The sequence below is a fragment of the Gordionus sp. m RMFG-2023 genome, chromosome 3 (genome assembly GCF_954871325.1).
Source record: "Gordionus sp. m RMFG-2023 chromosome 3, tfGorSpeb1-WG-v2, whole genome shotgun sequence".
Classification (NCBI taxonomy): Eukaryota; Metazoa; Nematomorpha; class Gordioida; order Chordodea; family Parachordodidae; genus Gordionus; species Gordionus sp. m RMFG-2023.
In genome coordinates, this window is record NC_088777.1 from 4330122 (window position 1) to 4352314 (window position 22193).

At 26.8% G+C, this 22193-nt stretch overlaps 2 protein-coding genes across 3 annotated transcripts; one reads left to right on the forward strand and one right to left on the reverse strand.

The window, feature by feature from the left end:
* Nucleotides 1-4131: 4131 nt before the first annotated feature.
* On the forward strand, nucleotides 4132-19761 carry LOC135927640 (uncharacterized). 2 transcript variants are annotated; one of them, XM_065463763.1, is made up of 7 exons: nucleotides 4132-4447; nucleotides 4516-4820; nucleotides 5024-6301; nucleotides 8724-8969; nucleotides 9112-10416; nucleotides 19114-19330; nucleotides 19528-19761. In XM_065463763.1, exons 1-7 carry the CDS (start codon nucleotides 4320-4322, stop codon nucleotides 19535-19537), a joined length of 3489 nt encoding a protein of 1162 aa, XP_065319835.1. In that variant the 5' UTR covers nucleotides 4132-4319; the 3' UTR covers nucleotides 19538-19761. The 2 variants fall into 2 exon arrangements, with proteins under 2 accessions (XP_065319835.1, XP_065319837.1); XM_065463765.1 differs by having other exon boundaries at nucleotides 4135-4447; nucleotides 19524-19759.
* On the reverse strand, nucleotides 19658-21815 carry LOC135927641 (reticulocyte-binding protein homolog 1-like). Its single transcript, XM_065463766.1, has one exon. The coding sequence runs from the start codon at nucleotides 21733-21735 to the stop codon at nucleotides 19954-19956; it is 1782 nt and encodes a 593-aa protein (XP_065319838.1). The 5' UTR covers nucleotides 21736-21815; the 3' UTR covers nucleotides 19658-19953.
* Between the last annotated feature and the right edge of the window lie 378 nt (nucleotides 21816-22193).

The following is a 22193-nucleotide window of genomic DNA, read 5'->3' on the forward strand; positions in this document are numbered from 1 at the left end:
TGGAAATATAATTTGATCAATTGATAAAAGAAACATTTTTTATGTTTAAATTTATTATAAAAGAACATAGAAGTTAAATAATATATATTAAATTTCATTTATTTAGGATAAATCTAAATTCACTGGAAATGTTATATTATATCTATAGAATATTTATATAAAATTAAATGTATCTCAGTGTCAGTACTAATCTCTCACATGAACATAGTTGTAAATCTATTAAACTACAATAAAAAATAAATATAACTGTTCCAACCCAGGGTTGCCATGTCTCCCTCCATCAGTGGGAGTCTCCCACAATTTTTTAGTTTACCCACATACATCTCACTCTCACAAAACTCCCACAATTAGAAATCTCCCACAAAAAGCTCCCACAATTTTTTAATTTCTCTCACAATTTATTTTTTAGCATTTTAATGTTTTTAATATATAAATAATAATTTTGAGAGACAGTATTTGATTATTTTTATATTTTTAAAATAAATTTTAAATATTTATTCGAAAAATATGTCTAGTTCTTTTATTTTATTTTTCCGCTCTAAAATATATTTTTTATAAAATTCTCCAATTCTCCACTCGACATTTTCAAAATTTTTGTGTTAGATAGAATAGAAGTTAGAACAGTATGTATAATTATTATAAATATATTTTAAATTACTTAATATATTTTATATCGTTATCAAGAATTGCAGTGCTCCACTCGACATTTTCAAAATTTTTGTGTTAAAAGAATAGAACTTTTAGAAGTGGATATTATTCTAATCTCTAATTCTTTTAAATAAAGTTAGTGGATTAATAATATTAATTAAATAATATTTTTCACTACTTACTTTTGTACTATTCCATAAAGTATATGTCAAGCAAAAGATTATAAATATAATTGATATATTATTCAACATTAGCTAAAAATCAAAGTGAATTTACCGAATTGATGCAGCACAATAATGAATTAATACTAATTGGCTGTATATGCCATATATTGCATAATTCTTGCAAGAAGGCAATGAATGTACTATCTGTAGATGTCGAAGTAATTGTGATGAAATGTTTTAACGAATTTAGTTCATCAACTAAAAGAGTCACTGAATAAGAAGAATTGGTGGAGTGGTCTGATTTGGAATGGTGTGAGTTGTTGCGATATGTACCTATCAGGTGGTTATCATTAATACCTGCCATCGAGAGAATTTTAAAATTTTACGAACCCTTAAAGAAATATTTCTTAAATAAAGATTTTAAAAGCTGTCCTAAAATTTTGAAAAATTTTTTCGAGGATGAAATGTCAGAAGCATATTTGGGATTAGTTTCACGTGTAGGAAATCTACTTCATGTAGTTAATATTTAGTTGCAATCAGAAGATTCTTTATTGATAAAGATTCACAAAATCATGCTACAGCTCTGTTCATCTCTACAGTTAAAAATAGATAATAAATTTTATGGCGCTATAGCTAAAAATATCATATTAAAATGTTCAAATATTACTATAATTAACGTATTTTTAAATGAAGCAAATATTTTTATTAAGACAATTTTGGAATATTTACAATCAAGATTTGATTTTAATAACTCTATTTACAAATGTATAAATATTATGACCTTGGAACAAAAACCATCATTTGATGGTTTTTGTAATTTAATAAATATATTAAAATTACCGATAGACAGAAAGCCTTGTTTGAAGAGATTGTAATTTTTTCCATTTTTTATGATTCGCCAGAATACTTAAAGTTAGATGGTCTAAAAGCAGAGGAGAAATGGGTGGAATTTTTTATTAATAACGATAAATCCCCATGCATGAAAAAATTTGCGAGTATGTTTTCTTCTTACCTCATTCTAATGCCTCATCGGAGCGCATTTTTAGCCTGATGAGGACTGCCTGGAGAAAGGAGAGAAATCGAATTGCTTTAACAACATTAGAGGCCGAGTTAATAGTTAAATAAAATTATAAAATGTCATGCCAGGAATTTTATAAATATCTTAATAACGACGGTAAACGTTTAGTTCCATTATTTAGATCTCAAATAAAATATAATTAACTATAACTATTTGACTTTCTATATTTTATAAAATCTTATTGCATAAAATCAAATAAATTTATTTTTTACATTGTAAAATTAATATTTTGAATATTTTGGCAAATCATAAAAATAAAGAAGCATTACAATCTCCTCAAACATGACATCATATTAAATCTTATTAATAATTATCCGATAATAGTAATAATATTCTTACTTTCGTATTTATGCAGCATAATTTAGTGAACCTTTATTAAATTATATTCTTCTGATTGCAACTTCATATTAACAGCATATAGTAGATTTCCTATATGTAAAATTCCTAAATATACTTCTGCCATTTATTTTTGAAAATTTTTTTCAAAATATTAGGACAGCTTTTATAATCTATTTATTTTTTAAAGGTTTGTAAAATTTTAAAATTCTACGATGGCGCGTATTAGGAGGAACCTGTCAACCAACATTATGCTGACTCAATTCTGTAAATACACTCTGGTTTTTGCCAAACACTGAGGAATTATCAGATCAGAAAGCTGCCATGCAATTCATTGGTAATGCCAAATCTGCCATATTTACCATTATATATGGTTAGCTATGTCTTTGGATATTTCATATCTGGCGAAAAATTTTTTAATAGTTTTATTGAAATGACATTAATTTTGTTAAAATAGGGGAGGATCAAGGAAAATGTTTTGATATCTCCTTATTAGATGCATCTGTTAGAATTGCATATGTTTGCACATCTTTCAAATCGTCAAGAATTGACCTTCTGGTTTTATATCCTAAAACATTGATGATAGCCTTGCTCATTTGTGTTCTACAAAGTATACTTTTCATTTATATTAGTCGTTAAATATTATGGGGAAAGATTCTACCAACATTGTGATGTTAAGTTACTCTCTGAATGTTGTACTGCATGATAGGTATTTACCATTTCCGCAAATGTAGTTGCATCTGTATTATTTCTTATTTTTGAAGAATATTTTTGTTTTGCAATAGATGTTGATAGACTGCCCTGTACTGATTTATGCTTTGAAGATTTTTGATGCCTCAAAATATCATATTCCCTTCCCCCATTGTATTAACTAAATAGTGTAGAACAACTTCCCCGCACTGATTATAATTATTTATTACATTGTAAATTTAAAATTGTTTGTTTTTTTTTAAATCTTATTTATACATTAGCATAAAATATATTTTTTTACATTGTAAAATTACAATTTTTTTATAAATTTTTAACTTGTTTACATTCTTTTGTATTTAAAAAATATCGTTGGTTATTATTTTTAAACAAAATTAATATATTATAATAAATCAATATGTTATTTTAATAATAAAGATAGTATTTAAAAAATTTTATGTCGTACTATAATTACCTATTTTGAAAAATAGTAGCGTATTTTATTTTGGAAAATAGTTACCTATTTTATTTTGAAAAAGAGTTGGATATTGTATTTTGAAAAATAGTTGGCTATTTTATTTTGAAAAATAGTTGGCTATTTTATTTTGAAAAATAGTTGGCTATTTTATTTTGAAAAATAGTTGGCTATTTTATTTTAAAAAATAATTACCTATTTTATTTTGGAAAATGGCCGGCAAAAATATTTTTTAGCAATTTTCATATTCCTCCCACAATTTTTATATTACTCCCACAAAATACCGAATTTCTCCCACAATTTGAAAATTTTGACCTGGTAACCCTGTTCCAACCCCCATACCAAATATAATAAAATTTCATTTAAAGTAGATTTAACTATTTTATTTAACACCGATAAGCGTTTAAGTATAAGGCTAATCTTTATTTTCACACAGGTAACTGCAGACGGCAAAAAATTGATGGATGACTCTTGTCATTTTAACCCATATATCCTATCTTTTATATAATATATTCTGGTTAAAATCTTAATATCGCCTAGGTTTATTTATTATAATTGCCTATTTGGCATATCAAATAAATAGGCAATTTTTTCCTTGCATTTTAGAACACATACGATTCATATTCTAGAAATATTTAAAATCTATGGAATCTATCACCACTAGGGAAAAATTAATATACTATTAAAAAATATATTAATTTAATTAATATATTTAATGCATAATTAGTGAGTTAATTAATGATATTTAAGAGAAAATTCTCTTATAAATATATTAAGAAAATAAGTTGAAAAAAAAAAATAGAATGCAAAATAAAATATTACATAAGAATTAAATTGAGCTTCATCAAGGAAATATTTATAATTCATAAATGTATTATGTCTATTGTGCTTAGTCTAGTAAATTTGGTCGAAATATGATATGAAATGAATTATGAATGGATCAACAGGCTTTTATGAAAAACTGTTGGTTGATATTGAATTTATATCAAGAGATTTATTGGTGGCTTCAGTTAACATTGAGGGGATTATATATAGAGGAGCTTTGTTGAAGACAATAAGGTATATTTTTATTATAAATCATACAGAAGTTAGGTAAATATATATTATTTTTACTAATTTATCTAAAGCCAAAATTTCTCAAGTTACAAATTTGATGAATATAATGTTGATATAAATCTTAGTTCAAACAAGCTTGAATCATTTGATAAACCTTCAATAGTTGATACAAAAACAATGGTTTCATGCACAATTGTTGAATCTAGTCATATTGATCAGTTACAGAAAAAAATTCCTAATGAGGTAAAAGTTTGCAAAAGTTTAATGTCTCCTGATTTATATATTATGAATCCAACTAAATCTACAATGACTGTTTATAATAACAATTATGCTGATGATACATTAGCAATTAATCAAGATTATATTGGATTATTAGGTATGATCAGAAAATATAAATGAAAATTTTTATATTTTAAACATATTTCATTAAGTATATTTCAAAACTATTATAATTATAAGGAATTAAAGATATAACAATTAATTTAAAAATTATCATACATTCTTACACTAATGTCTAATTATTTATGAAAATATAAATTATAGTATGCATAATCCTATTATTTTAAATTATTTTAATAGATATTTTAGAACCTTTTGTAGTTGATGAAGGCCAAGAATTGTGTAATGACAATCAAGAACTGTTTGATGTGGACAAATTGATTGAAGGAGAATATTCTAACCAAGAACCTCTAGACCCCCTTCCCACATTATTTACTCACAACTTTAACACCACTAATCTAATTTCATCTCAAAATAATATTGACTGCAAATATAATAGTTTTGTAACAGATCATATTCAAAGAGATGAAAATGATATTAATTTTTCAATTCCATTAAATTCTAATGAATCTCTGCAAAACATTTTAAAATTAAATGAATCCCAAGATATTTTGAACCATTCATATCACCCATTTTCAAACCTAAATTTTAAAGAGAAAAATGAATCCAAGATAATTTTTGCACCTAGTTCATGTTTCATATCCACTATCAATAATAAAGTATCTTCATTATCACTACATGATTCAAAAATTTCAGACATATTACCTACTACTTTTAATACATATAATTATGTTAACACCAATGCAATCAGTAGTCATACATTAAAAGACTCTATGAATGATAATCCTTCTTCCAGTTTATTAGCCAATTCAAGCAGCATCATAATAAATGAACCTTCAAATACTGTTCCAATATGTGATTTAGAAGCCAATTATCACCAAAATATAACCCCCCAAAATTGTTTACCTAATGATAGCAACAATATTAAAAAGATACCCAAAGGCTGTTTTACTGACCTTTCCCCTGCCACCCTTTTTAGATGCACCTATTATCGGAATCCTGCCATAATTGCTGATTATTACCATACAACTCCTTTAACCCCAGCTATATTAAATGATAAAGGCAAGGATCAAATGGAAATATCATGTAACTCAGAAATATCAAATAAAACTCATTTTACTACTGATCAATACAATAATATAAAGTCAAAATTAAACAATATAGATAAATTTCAAGTCATGACTCAGCCTCATGCAACTTATTATGGGCGAGATTGTATTTGGCCTTGGCCTTTGCCTACTAAGGCCCAGGTTATCAGGAATGCTAAAAGGTTTTCTAAATCACGCCGATACATCTGTATTAAGTGTAAAAGCAAAAATGAAAATAATTTAGATGTTCAAGGTGATAAAATCTCTGTTAACATTAACAAATTCATTGAAACAGATGTTAATAATGTTGATTGTAAAGTTGAGGAGAAAGTTGACATCTCCAATAGTAATGAAAATGGGAAGGACCGAATTGATGTATGCTCATCGCCCATTAAATATACACGTCCTCTGACTAGATCACATTTATTAGGTTTAAAATATATATATAATAACTTTTTGCTTTCTTACATTTTTATTTTTTGTTATTTGAATATTTTTGAGATTCTTGATATAATATAATCTTAAAAGCAGAGGTATGACACACACTCCTCCACAATAACCACATTTCCAAGAGGTTTGGGCTACAGGAACCTCAAATGATGGGTAGAGGTCTCACAAAATAAAACTTATTGTTTCTGGCGCTTACGTACCGGAAATAATTTTATGTCATTTTTTTTAACCATACTGACATATTTGAGCTAAATGATATAGAACTACAAAATACTTTAGAAAATACTTCTATAGAAATGTATTTTGTTATGTGCAAGCTACATTTTAAAATCGTTCAAAATTAGGGATATAAATTTCCAAGGAAATTATCATCAGAGGAAATTTGGGGAAACCCCGATAATTTACTATAAAAAGATATATATAGGTTTGTTTTTAATGTTTTATTGAAAACATATGGACAGACTATTAACACATTAATTCGCGAAATATATGCATAACAACAAAAATTTTCATGTTTTTTATCAATCTATAATTTGGTTCTGCAGTGATACTGCCTTATATTTGTTAAATATCTTCCTGGTGTGAATGAATGCCCGAGGAACGTTGGATAAATTGGATTTATCCTATTCCACTCTATTTTTTTTAGATTTAACTTTGCAAAATATAGGACAGGCTATTAAACATCAAAACTATACCTGCCCAACGAGTCGGGCTAAACATATTTAAGGAAATAATCATATTTATATCTCTAAGTAGTTGTGTTTTCTTATTCTTTGATTTTACATGGTTTATCAATGTTATTAAGCCCTATTTTTAAAAATAGCGAACTATCGCTACCGGTATTTTACAAAAAAAAAGTAGCGCAATATTAGCTATTTTTTAAGCTACTAGATTTTTTGAAAATGCAAACAAAAAAAATATGATCATAATTCAAAATAAATATAAATTATTTATTTTTATTGCATTTCAATAATAATAACATTTCTATACTGTCGGCCCCTAGTTTAGAGTGACGATCAGAAAGTATAAACTTTGCCGTACTAAATAATCGTTCAACACTGGCACTTGAGGGCATTGCATACATATTTTTTATGTAAGAAAAATCATCTGAATATTTTTAGATTTAAAAAATGTGGCTAGAAGAATTTCAATAGTATTATTTATTTCAAAAAAGATACATCTGTAGTGGTTGGCTTTTTTGATCTGGCAAGGATATCCTGGTTTGGTATAACATCTTTTCGTCACCATTGGCCTATCAATTTGCCCTTTGGATTCAGTCAAATTAATATATGACCGATTCAACTTGAAGCTAGGATGACTGAACAATAGCAGCTATGTTTATCATCCAGATAATAATTTAGAAAATATTATCATTATTATATAGATGAGTCATATAATAAAATGAGGTGTTAATATTATTTATTATAATTTTTAATCTAATTCTTAAATATTTATGTGCAGCTGAAACATACCTTGTTTGGACTGGGCCATAAAATCATACTCATCTCAAAAGCTATTATAGATACAGCGTTGATTCAAATTTCAGTATTGGACTACACGTTGATATTAAATTTGTTTGATATATTACCTTTAAATATTTTCTCAAATTGAAGCTACTAGTTGTTAATAAAACCTTTTGGCATATCTTGCAACGAAATTTATACCACCCTGTGTTAATTATTTTTTTTTCAATATTAAAATATTTTGCGAATTTAGGAAAAGGAAATTTTATATTATCATTATTTTACCAGGAAATTAATTACTTTGTCGATATGATCTGTACCAAAATTATCTTCAATACCAATCTCTATTGTCGACATTTCTAATTATTTTGAAAACTAGATATTGAAAGTGGCGCGCTATTATAGCAGCACAGTATTTTACAACGCTTTTTGACCTATTGCTACTAATATTTGAATTGGCGATATTTTATTTGCTGTATCAAGTAAATTAACTCCTTGCACAGCCAATTGCATTCAACAGTTTGATGTATATTTGCATTATCAGTTATTATGGTGTTTATTTTTATGATTCCCATTTCTTCAATTACTTTAATATATTCCGTCGTTAGACATATATTTCCCCGTATGCTTATTGGTCCCTATTTCAATTGATTTATAGAATATGGTATAGGTCTTTGGGGTTGCTATAATAAAATTTATAACATATTCCTCTTATATTCGTTCACTCATCACTAGTGAGTGTCCAAATTTAAAAATTATATAAATAAAATATACTCAAAAAAATATATTTCTTTACAATAAATGTGTCAAAAATACTTTTTGCAACATTTATTTCGTCAGTGCTCAACTCTGAGAATATACTGACTCATAATAAGAAATATTTATACGTACTTTAACACATTAAAAAATAAACCATATATTTATAATAAAATAAAACAGCAACAGCTCAAAATATCCCCGGTTCAACATCCCGTAAAGATTATCACTTTCGATTATCTTCCGACAAAACGAATCATCTTTCCAACATCAAATCTAACCTATCCTCCTCCATATTAATGGCATCCAAAAGGGTGGCTTCATCCATGAGTAAACGGAAAAATAATCACGAAATAAAGTTCAAATCGACCTTCAATAATCCTATGGTTCCTCGTCATTCTTATTACACCATTTGTACACCAAATTTAAGTTTTTAATAAATAATGCTTCATTATTTTTTTAGTAATTAAAATATATACTTATATGAATATTTGATTATTGTTTCGAAAAGAACGAAAAATATAGAAATTTTTATATATAAAAAAATGGATAATTTATTACCATTGTAAAGGCGCTAATGGCAACGACCTTATTGGAAGGCCTTGGGGGGAAATACCCATTCCTAAGTTGAAATTAAAGTTAAAAACGATCAGCGCAATCTCCTCAAATATTACCAAACCTTCGATCGTTGCTTCTAATATCCCGCCTCCCCCCAAATACTTACAAAGTAATGAAAATGGTATGACCAAAAAGGGTGCTGGATTGAAAATGATATTTTCGCTCAAGGATATTCCGAGTAATAAGCTAACTACCCAACACAATCACCACCCTAAAAATCAAGAAGCCCATATATTGGTCGACAAAAAAAAACGTTCCGACGAGCACCCAACCAGTTACGATGACGGGAACGATAACAAAATTAGCGATCAACTAAACAACGATAAAAATATTGTCCACATACATAACGTGGAGAAAAATGAGGAACCCCTTGAATTGAAAATGAGTGATCACCGAAAAAGCAAAAGACGAGGCAAAAAAAAACGTAGGAAGAATAAGCATATTAAACCCAGCACTATTCTAAGGGAAGATTCGATAAAGAATAGTGCCGTATTAACTTGCCCCATAGTTTGTTTACCCGTACCCGATCCCGAAAGTAATGATAATCCCGGTGGTTTAGTGACGAATGACCAATTGAGCCACGACGTGTCAAATGTCGCATTAACTCAACAAATAAATGATACCCATTCAATGGACGAAGAAGAGATCGAAAAACCGTTAGTCATAGATTTGCCCGAGTCCGACACTATTTACAACGATATTCATATTACCGAAAACAATCCTGACAACTCTAACTATCCCGATTATAATGAACGGCGCAGTTCGGTCATAATAACTAATAAAAATCATTGCGAATCCGTTAAATCACCCAATCAAATTCGGTATAGCAAAAGAAAGCGAACATCGACACTTCCACGCGATCTCACCGATAAAACTTCGCGAAATCACGATATCAAATTTTTCCATAATTTAGGGAAACCTGATAGCCCTCATTTTCACGATAAAGACTCCAAATTCAAAATGTCTAATGAAATATTACATTCCCCCGTGGAAAGCGGAGATTCCGAATTCCGTCCAAATGACGTTATTTTACCCGCCAATGAGCAAATAAATCTCAGCGAAACCCGGTCAAATTCATTGGTATGTCCAAAATTACCCACGCATTCATTAAATGTGGGGGATATCGTGTGGGGTAAAATTCAGGGGTATCCATGGTGGCCAGCTAAAATTCTTGAATTTCGTTCAAAAATTCCTGAAATTCGCGCAAAAAATTTGGACTTATGTACACCACCCGAAGAAAATAACGAAAATAATACAGGTAATTATTATGAGGGCTAAATTGTTTTCATACGGCTGATATTTTTTTTAATACTTATTATTTTGTTGGAAGCATCTAAGACAATTTAGATTTTTTAAGTATCGCTAATGAATATACAATTATTATTTTCACTTTTATTCAGGAATATTTTGTTGAAAAGTCCTTAATACCCGCTATCAATATTCCTTATATGATAAATATTAATCTTAACTTATTGTTCTCTAATTAATAGCCAACATTTTAACCTTTCAATTAGAATACAACTAAGTTTCCAAAGATGACAACACCTTTTTTTAAATGACCATTCATAACAATTAACCCATGTTAGGTGACGAAAAATTTCCACCTTCTATTAGGCAAGTTCCACTAGTATGCTTAATTACCTTTCCTCGCTCATTTATTCCAATCAAAATGAAAATATTTTTCATTACTGGGTAATTTAAAATATATTTGATAACTTTTTACCCATCAACCTTTTAATCTTTAAATAATTTTGAATGCTAGACGAACATCATAAGCGGACATTCATTTCTAAATTGCCCAAATAAGTCCTGCTATATCATTTGTCAAGAATATACGATTTTATGAAAATTGAGTTAAGTTTTAAAGGTAATTTTGTTATTTTGTAGCTATACTATTAATTTAACATAGACTTACAGATCTAGATAAAGGTCCTCCCTTTATATACTGGCCAGACCATATACATATTTTCTTAAATAAACCTAATCCTCTAAAAAAACTCAATAATCTGGGCCGGTATAGGATTGTGAAATCAATACCCATTGTAGTTTCAATACCGTATTGATATTATCATTGTAGATTCAATACCGTAGGGATATTTTGGTATTGTAGAATCAATACCGTATTGATTTTTAAAAGATGTTTTCATCCCCTAAAATATATCGGCGGCCATTAAAATTGTAAAATATCTATTCTTTATATATTTTTTCATCGTTTCAAATATATTGGGGGCCATTAAAATTTTAAAATATTTATTATTATATATTTATTCATCGCTTCAAATATATTGGGGGCCATTAAAATTTTTAAATAAATATTATTTATAATTTATTCATCGCTTCAAATATATTGGCGGCCATTAAAATTATAAAATATTTTTTATTATATATATTTTTTCATCGCTTCAAAAATATTGGCGGCCATTTTTGATTGGTAAAAATAGATTTAAATGATTATATAAATGATTTTCTATTCTTTTATATAATTTTTAGGGAGTTTATTTATTTTACAATTCTTAATATCCAGAGTGGTTAAAGTAGCGCGCTAACTTTTTTTGTAATTATTTAATTTTTTAGCGCGCTACTTTTTTTGAAAGTAGATAAGTAGCCGCTACTTCGCTACTTTTAAAAAATATAATGGAGGTAAGTATAAACATGAAAATTTAAATATAATATCATAATTAATTATAATTTTTATGATTTATTATTTAATTTTGAAATTAAAATATAATTTTGTAATTTATATTTTCATTTGTATTATAAACCTAAATCACGTGTTAATTATTTAAAATGTCATCGCCTATGGATATCCATATCGTTGAAAGTGATTCAGACAATAATATTAATGAAATGGAAGATATCAGGGTAGAAAATGATCTTAATAGCTTTCCCATTCCCTAGATTTGAAAATTTTTTAAATAAATTTATAACCAAGACTGGTTACAATCTATTTGTTTAGAATGTAAATTGATTTTATAATTTATACAGTTTAGCCAATGTCCTTAGTTGATAATCCATCATTTGCCATGATGATTAAAACTCTATCCCCTGTTACAACAATTTTATGCCGTCAGACATTAATAAATAAAATAGCAGATAACTTTAAAATGATGAAAGATGCTCTAATGGTAGAGATATCATATATATGTACCACGGGAGACATAACATAAGGTAAAAACTTATTTATATTTATAAATTGATCTGATTAAATATTTTTGAGCTTATTTGGGAATCACCAGCCAATGGCTAACCCTAGAACTTAAAAAAGAAGATCTATGGTATTAGCCCTCAAAATGATAATAGGATGCCAGATATACGATGTACTTGCAAATAAAATTTTTGATAATCTATCTTATATTAAAAATATGTATATAAGATTAAATACGCCCTTACCCTCAAGAGCTAGTGTCGAGAGATTATTTAATAAGGCAAAAACTTTCTGATCGTCGCTCTAGACTTGTGGATGATAATATTGAAATGATTTTATTATTAAAATGCAACAAATTACCAAAAATATTTATTTTTAATACATAAATTTTTTTATAATCAAAACTATTTTAATATTTATAAATGTTGATTTTTATATATTTACTATACAATAACATTATAAGCAAAAAATACAAAATTTGTTTGTAAATTTTTTTTTACAAATAACGATAGCGGTAGTAGCGCGGTACTTTTAAAAGTAACGTTTAACAACTCTGTTAATATCATATATAAATTTTATTTGTTTAATATATACAAATTTTCTTCATACATCATATTATTGAAATCTCAAGCCTTAAAATTTTAATAAACAAAAGTAAGCTAATCACAAACAAATAAGGTTTTCTTTTATGTCAAAGCATCACTATCAATCACTCTGATTAATCATTTCCTCTTGACTTCTTAAAATCGTCATTTTATTTATTAGATGTATATATAATTATATTTTTAGCTGATTAAAATTTAACACTTATGTTTATTGAATACAAAATTTTTTATACAGATAAAGTTTAAAATCAAATCTTATTCTTTTAAACTGAAACAACTATTTTTGTTTGTATATATATATTTTATTGCAATAATATTAAAACTAGCTTATTTCTTAATACTATTTAAATAAAAAGGATATACATAATTTTATTTCAAAAAAACAAGAAAAATATTATAAAAAGAAAATATATCACAAAAAATTGAGTGTAAATTACACTATAATACGATTAAAATGATCTGAAGATACATTTATCAAATATATATTTAAATTAAAAAAATTTTATACAGTCCATTTTTGATAATGCAGAATATGTAATATATTTCATTTCATTACCATTTTTACAATAAATAATAATTGCCGTCTGGAAAAACGTAGCAGATGCTACGATATCTAATTCATCCGCCCACGTTCCAAGTTGATGTTTTTTTGTATCAACCAAATGTTTTATTATGTCCTTCCCCATAAAATCAGTAAAAATATCATTATTTTCCAACAACATCATATAAGAGATTATAGATCCCCTTATAATTGCATGGTGATCCTCGATGCCTGTGATCTCTTTGCTCAAGCAGCGATAATAACAATTTCCGTCACCAAGAACAGCCTCAAATTTAGGTAGATAACTTAAATTCTTAATTCGATGGCTTTTTATTCTTGATGACGAATGCCTAGCCTCTGAGCATGATATTTCTTCCATGCATTATTCGTAGCAAGGTAAGGTAACGGGAAAATATCCGGCTCTTTATATAATATTATTTTAATATCGGTATTTTCTTTTTCCTCTTCCCCGATATTAGATTTTTGGAAGTAGGGCTTGAGGTTACACTCGTTATACTTTCTCTTCAATAGAGTATTATCTTTATTACTCACACTATAAAGATCGTTCTCATATACCTTATCAATTATGTATGGACCAAGCCAGGCATCGGACATTTTTTCACCCTTTCTATCCGCACGTCGTGAGTTCCAGATCAGGACCTGTTGCCCGACTTCATAAGGGATTTTATCCTTTTGCCTTTTTTGATAATCCCTTTTTTGTCTATCTTGGGCAACAAGTATATTTTCTTTTGCCCTTTTCCATACGACTGATAGGCTCATTATTCTTTCTAATAATTCACTCTCTTCAAAGTCATTCTCAATATTATTATTGATTTCCTTAAAAATATTCGGCTCAATTATTTACTGAAGGCTTTACGTTCCGACCATACATCATATAAAATGGCGTGAATCTGTAGATTTTTGGACACTGGTTCTCATTGCAAACAGTACCCCCGGAAGAACCCTAGGCCATAGTGTTTGATCATCACTCAAAACCTTTAACATTAAGTTTTGAATAGTACGATTATTCTTTTCATTTCATTCACAAACTCTCGGCCTTGATCATTGATTTATATCTATATTGTATAAAATCAAAAGTTTATAAACTATCATAAATGCACATTTTTTAACCGATATATATTTATATAATTTGATTTACAGTTGCGCAGCCATGGCGGCAAATCAGACCATAAATAAATTTACAAGTCTCTTCAGCTGTCTTTGATTTCATAGGTTCTGCCTCAACCCATTTTGTGAAATAATCAGTTTGATTCATTAAAAATTAGGTGATATTTTAAAGCAAGTATTGGCAATATAATTACAAATTAAATGTACCAATTCGATTCATTAAAAATTAGGTGATATTTTAAAGCAAGTATTGGCAGCAATTGATATAAATATAATTATAAATTTAAATGTACAAATTTGATTCATTAAAAATTTTGTGATATTTTAAAGCAATAAAGAAGAATATTTTCCTGTTATAGGTATTCAATAAAAAATATTTTTGACATTTATATGTACTTGCTTGATATATAATTATAATTATAAATTTAAGTGTACCATCATTAAAAAATTTGTGATATTTTAAAGAAGTAAAGGAAGGATATTTTCTGTCACTAAGTATTAGCAGCAAATGATATTTTTCTGTTACTTATATTTTGATATTTAATTGTTAATGCTTGATATAAATATAATTGAAGAGAGTGAATTATTAGAAAGAATAATGTGCCTATCAGTCGTATGGAAAAGGGCAAAAGAAAATATACTTGTTGCCCAAGATAGACAAAAAAGGGATTATTAAAAAAGGCAAAAGGATAAAATCCCTTATGAAGTCGGGCAACAGGTCCTGATCTGGAACTCACGACGTGCGGATAGAAAGGGTGAAAAAATGTTCGATCCCTGGCTTAATAGATACATAATTGATAAGGTATATGAGAACGATCTTTATAGTGTGAGTAATAAAGATAATACTCTATTAAAGAGAAAGTATAAAGGGTGTAACCTCAAGCCCTACTTCCAAAAATCTAATATCGGGGAAGAGGAAAAAGAAAATACCGATATTAAAATAATATTATATAAAGAGCCGGATATTTTCCCGTTACCTTACCTTGCTACGAATAATGCATGGAAGAAATATCATGCTCAGAGGCTAGGCATTCCTCATTCGTCATCAAAAATAAAAAGCCATTGAATTAAGAATTTAAGTTATCCACCTAAATTTGAGGCTGTTCTTGGTGACGGAAATTGTTATTATCGTTGCTTGAGCAAAGAGATCACAGGCAACGAGGATCAACATGCAATTATAAGTGGATCTATAATCTCTTATATGATGCTGTTGGAAAATAATAATATTTTTACTGATTTTATGACATAATAAAACATTTGGTTGATACAAAAAAACATCAACTTGGAACGTGGGCGGATGAATTAGATATCGTAGCATCTGCTACGTTTTTCCAGACGCCAATTATTATTGTAAAAATGGTAATGAAATGAAATATATTACATATTCTGCATTATCAAAAATGGACTGTATAAAAATTTTTAATTTAAATATATATTTGATAAATGCATCTTCAGATCATTTTAATCGTATTATAGTGTAATATACACTCAATTTTTTGTGATAATTATGTTTCCTTTTTTGGGATATATTTTCTTTTTATAATATTTTTCTTGTTTTTTTGAAATAAAATTATGTATATCCTTTTTATTTAAATAGTATTAAGAAATCAGCTAGTTTTAATATTATTGCAATAAAATATATATATACAAACAAAAATAGTTGTTTCAGTTTAAAAGAAAACTTTATTTTATATCTGTATAAAAAATTTTGTATTCCATAAACATAAGTGTTAAATTTTAATCAGCTAAAAATATAATTATATATACATCTAATAAATAAAATGACGATTTTAAGAAGCCAAGAAGAAATGATTAATCAGAGTGATAGATAGTGATTGAGATGCTTTGACATAATAGAAAACCTTATTTGTTTGTGATTTGCTTACTTTTGTCTGTTAAAATTTTAAGGCTTGAGATTCCAATAATACGATGTATGAAGAAAATTTGTATACATATTATTTATTTAAAATTTTCTGCAATAATTATATATACATCTAATTAATAAAATGACGATTTTAAGAAGTCAAGAGGAAATGATTAATCAGAGTGAGTGATTGAGATCCCTTGACGTAATAGAAACCCTTATTTGTTTGTGATTAGCTTACTTTTGTCTATTAAAATTTTAAGGCTTGAGATTTCAATAATATGATGTATGAAGATAATTTGTATATATTAAACAAATAAAATTTATATATGATATTAACAGAGTTGTTAAACGTTACTTTTAAAAGTAGCGCGCTACCGCTATCGCTATTTGTTAAAAAAAGTAGCTCGCTATTAGCTACTTTTTATAAATTTAATTTACAAACAAATTTTTTGCTTATAATGTTATTATATAGTAAATATATAAAAATCAACATTTATAAATATTAAAATATAGTTAGTTTTGATTATAAAAAAATTTATGTAATAAAAATAAATTTTTATGGTAATTTGTTGCATTTTAATAATAAAATAATTTCAATATTATCATCCCCAAGTCTAGAGCGACGATCAGAAAGTTTTTGCCTTATTAAATAATCTCTCGACACTAGCACTTGGGGGTAAGGGCGTATTTAATATTATATACATATTTTTAATATAAGATAGATTATCAATAATTTTATTTGCAAGTACATCGTATGTCTGGCATCCTATTATCATTTTGAGGGCTAATGCCACAGATCTTCTTTTTAAAGTTCTAGGGTCTAGCCAATGGCCTATGATTTCCAAATAAGCTCAAAAATATTTAATCAGATCAATTTATAAATATAAATAAGTTTTTACCTTATGTTATGTGTTCAACTATCTCCCGTGGTACATATATATTATCTCTGATAACTCTACTATTAGAGCATCTTTCATCATTTTAAAGTTATCTGCTATTTTATTTATTAGTGTCTGGCGGCATAAAATTGTTGTACCAGGGGGTAGAGTTTTAATCATCATGGTAAATGATGGATTATCAACAAAGACATTGGCTAAACTGTATAAATTATAAAATCAATTTACATTTTAAACAAATAAATTTGAAACCAGTTTTGGTTATAAATTTATTTTAAAAAATTTTCAAATCTAGGGAATGGGAAATTTGTATTATAGCTATTAAGATCATTTTCTTCCCTGGTATCTCCCATTTCATTTATATTATTGTCTGAATCACTTTCAACGATTTGGATATCCATAGGCGATGACATTTTAAATTATTAACACGTGATTTAGGTTTATAATACAAATGAAAATATAAATTACAAATTGAAATTATATTTTAATTTCAAAATTAAATAATAAATCATAAAAATTATGATATTATATTTAAATTTTCATGCTTATACTTACCTCCATTATATTTTTTAAAAGTAGCGAAGTAGCGGCTACTTATTTACTTTCAAAAAAAGTAGCCGCTATTAGCTATAGCTACCAAAAAAGTTAGCGCTACTTTAACAACTCTGGATATTAAGAATTGTAAAATAAATACACTCCCTTAAAAAATTATTTAAAAGAATAGAAATCATTTATATAATCATTTAAATCTAATTTAAATAAATTTTTACAAATTGAAAATGGCCGCCAATATTTTTGAAGCGATGAAAATATATATAAATAAAAAATATTTTATAATTTTAATGGCCGCCAATATATTTGAAGCGATGAACAATATATATAATAAAAAATATTTTATAATTTTAATGGCCGCCAATATATTTGAAGCGATGAATAAATGTTTAATAATATTTATTTTAAAATTTTAATGGCCCCCAATTTGAAACGATGAAATATATAATGAATAGATATTTTACAATTTTAATGGCCGCCGATATATTTGAAGCGATGAAAACATCTCTTAAAAATCAATACGGTATTGATTCTACAATACCAAAATATCACTACGGTATTGAATCTACAATGATAATATCAATACGGTATTGAAACTACAATGGGTATTGATTTCACAATCCTACACCGGGCAAAAAAAAGTAATTTTTTTACAAATCTGGACCGGACGGAATATTTAAATATATCATAGAATGATCAGGTTTTTTTTCATTTTAAAATCATTTATCTCTCGTTAATAAAATACTTGACTAGTTAATAAAAGAGAAATAAAATTATCATTTTTTTTAGTGAAATCAATAAGATTTTAATTTGTTTTAAATAAAATATTTATTGATTTAGGAAATTAATTTATAATTGTCATTGGTCAACCCTTAAAAAATGTCTAATATTATTATTTTAAAAACTTAAAACAATTTTCTAAGTTATTAGAATAATAATAAAATTACAATTTCAAGTCCAAAATACCTATTTATATCGAAATTATAGAATTTAAAAAAATCACTACTCTTCAATGACAACTAAATTTTGCAATGCACTGAAAAATCCAGATCGCCATTTTTACTGTATTTTAAGCATTACCATTTTTTTTTAAACTATCGTCTCTATGACCCCATGAACGCTCTCGAGAGTTAATTTGTTGGATAGTTGAATAAATCTTAGATACATTATTGCTAACGAAAATTATATTTGAATTAAGACTAATAATAAACTTTATAATAGTAACGAAATGTTTCGTCTCATGGTTTGGTGAAGCCGAACCTCGTTCTGTTTCCGAAGTTCTACCCAAAGATGTCGTACCGTTCGCTCAATTTTATTCACGATATTACCGAATTAATAAAAATGGCGGTGATGGCAAGAAATTTCACGGACCCGCTTCATTTAAGGAGGCGCTGAAACAAGCGACGGCAGACGATTCTAGGAAAAAAAATTTATGCAAGTTAATCTTTTTTTACGATTGTTTAAGAAAAATATATTTTTTAAACATCAAATACATTAATTAAAAGCCTATTTTTCCAATAATTAAGGTAAAATTTAACAATAATAAATAGTTTTCAACCAATAATTTAATATAATGTTTTTCAAACATTAGAATTTTATATCTTAATAATTTTCTATTATATTATTTATAGGTAGATCATTTTAATTAGATGCAAATCTCGAATATCCGGTTCCTATTGGAAATTTATATGTGCTCTATATAATATATATCACTGATAAATACAAATACGCTCTCATTTCGTTTTCCAACAAATTTATACGCCTTTTTTTATAATTTCCCAACAAAAAATGGCCCGTTAAAAAAATGTGATTAAAAAATAATTTTATAAATAATATTAAATATATATGATGGGATTTAATTTTCTGAAAAGCTTATCAAATACATAATATTTATTTATTTTTTACGTTAAATTGAATTCACGATATTTATATAATAAACACATGATTCATATCACGAAGAATGTAGAATAGAAGCTTTGCAAAGATTCTTTCCATTCCCTTTTTATGGTTAATGGCGCATTCACGTCTCACAACCGGGTATTAAGCCTATTTTGGTTTAATTTAATCTTCTTCACTTTCAGATGCTAATACAGTATTTAATAATCCGCGATTTTTTATGAACGAATTATTTTGAACGCCTTGATTTTTGGATGCGGAACATTTGTTTGATGTATGAATAGGTACCATATCACGCGATTCATCAATCTTTTCACGCAGATTGAATCTCAAAACATTTATATCATTGAGCAAATGTGATACTTGGATGTTTGAATGAGATGTGGTATTATGATTTTCAGAAGAATTTAATAAAGATAAATTGGTTTGGCTAGACAAAACATTTATATCATATTCGATTCTCTCCTGTGATGGTAAGAAATTATGAAACCATTTATCTTTTCCATGCCCGGGCACTTTAACATTTTCAGAAAATGCAGTGTTTCGCATTAAGGTAGTTTTATCAACCCTGATATCCCCAATCATTTTATTTTCATCAAAATCAGTTATTTCAGAGCATGTAATTTTATTATTAGACAAATTTTGTTTATGCCCATTGGTGGATTGATTATCATAATCAATAACTCCTATATCTAATAGCATGTTTTCATCTGAGAGATTAAAGGCTTGAGATATATTATCATTTTCTAACTTTTGATCAAATAAAGAATTTATGTTATTAATATTTGTTATAGTAGATTTTCTAATATTTGGAATTTTAATATTTTTGTTGTTTTCTTGTTTTGAACATTTGTCTATATCTGATAATTGTGATAGCATAAATCTATCATCTAGCATATCTTCTTTTTCAACCACCATTTCAGCTAATGTTGCCAGCAAAAAATTTGCCTCATAGTATTGGTCCATTTTTGAATGTAATAATAATGGCTTTCCAGCACATTCAATTCTAAAAGTTATCTCACTTTCCATAAATTCTAGTAATAGCAATGCAGCCTTAAATTCTTTCACACAGAAAGTTATTTCAACATTTTTATTGTTTGAACAAATGTTAACATTTAGTTTGTATTTTGTAAAATCTTTAGGATATAACTGTATTCTAGTATCAAGAGCTCTTTTAGAATGATTGAAATTTTTTATAGAATTATTACAAGATATTTGGGATGTAAATATATCACTCGATTTTTTATTTACTTTATAGTTTTCCTCATCTAACTCTTCTAATGCGTAATTTTTAACCATAACACTTTGCGAATTGATAATAAATGTGATTTCTTCAACAGAATTTGAAAACTGATTTATTAATTCTGAAAATAATTTAGGTAAGCATTTAAGTTTTGCCATATATAAGAAAGGTTGAGATATTTCTGAACTTAACAAATTTGTTTTAGCATTATCATTTTGGGTGTCAAATTCATCATCTTCAATATCTGAGTTCTGATCAATTGGTATAATTGCTTCTAAACTTTCACACTCAATGTAAGATAGATGATATGTTTTAGCTATATCATGTTTACAAAATAATTTAAATATTGCTTGGCAACGATTATTATTAAGCTTTAATTTGAAATATTCAGTTTGTTGCTTTTCAATACTTGCCAGTGATTTAAATATTAAAAGTAATGATTTAATGCATAATTTGCATGTTGGTGTAACAATATTGTCATCATTATCATTATTAGTTGTATTTTCATTACAGTAAGGGTTGAATTTTTGGAAAAAGGGAGATATCAAACTTATGCAAAAATATGCAGACCTGCTTGAATTTATTGTTTTTAAATGTAAACCATTTTCATATGTTTCAAAGTAAATATCCTCACCAATTTTGCAAAATGAATGTATTATTTTAGCAAACGTCTTAATATTTGGTCCAGCAACTATACATTTCATGTTTTCTTTGATAAATTTTTAATTTAATTAGATAAGATAAGAAGATACTAATCTTTATGCAATTTATAATAAGTGCGTCTGCTAATTTAAATTTTAACAATCTAGATGAATAAATAATTTTGCTTTAATTTTATTATTGTTTAAATAATAGATTGGCGAATTTATATAATAAATCAATACTTATTATAGGTGTTGTAAATTAAAAAATGAACAAAATTTTAGTCAGCTTAATTATTTAATACGTCTTGACAAGGAGGAAAATTAATTATAATTTTAAAAAAATATATATATTATTTTAATAGATTTTGAGTGCAAGAATATCTACGAATATATGAATAGTGTTGTTATAAAATAAGAGAATAACATTTTATGAGGGTATCCCATAAATTAAAAAATAATATAATAATATTCATATTTCTTTCTTTATTATTTCGAATTCATATAATTGAGATTAAATA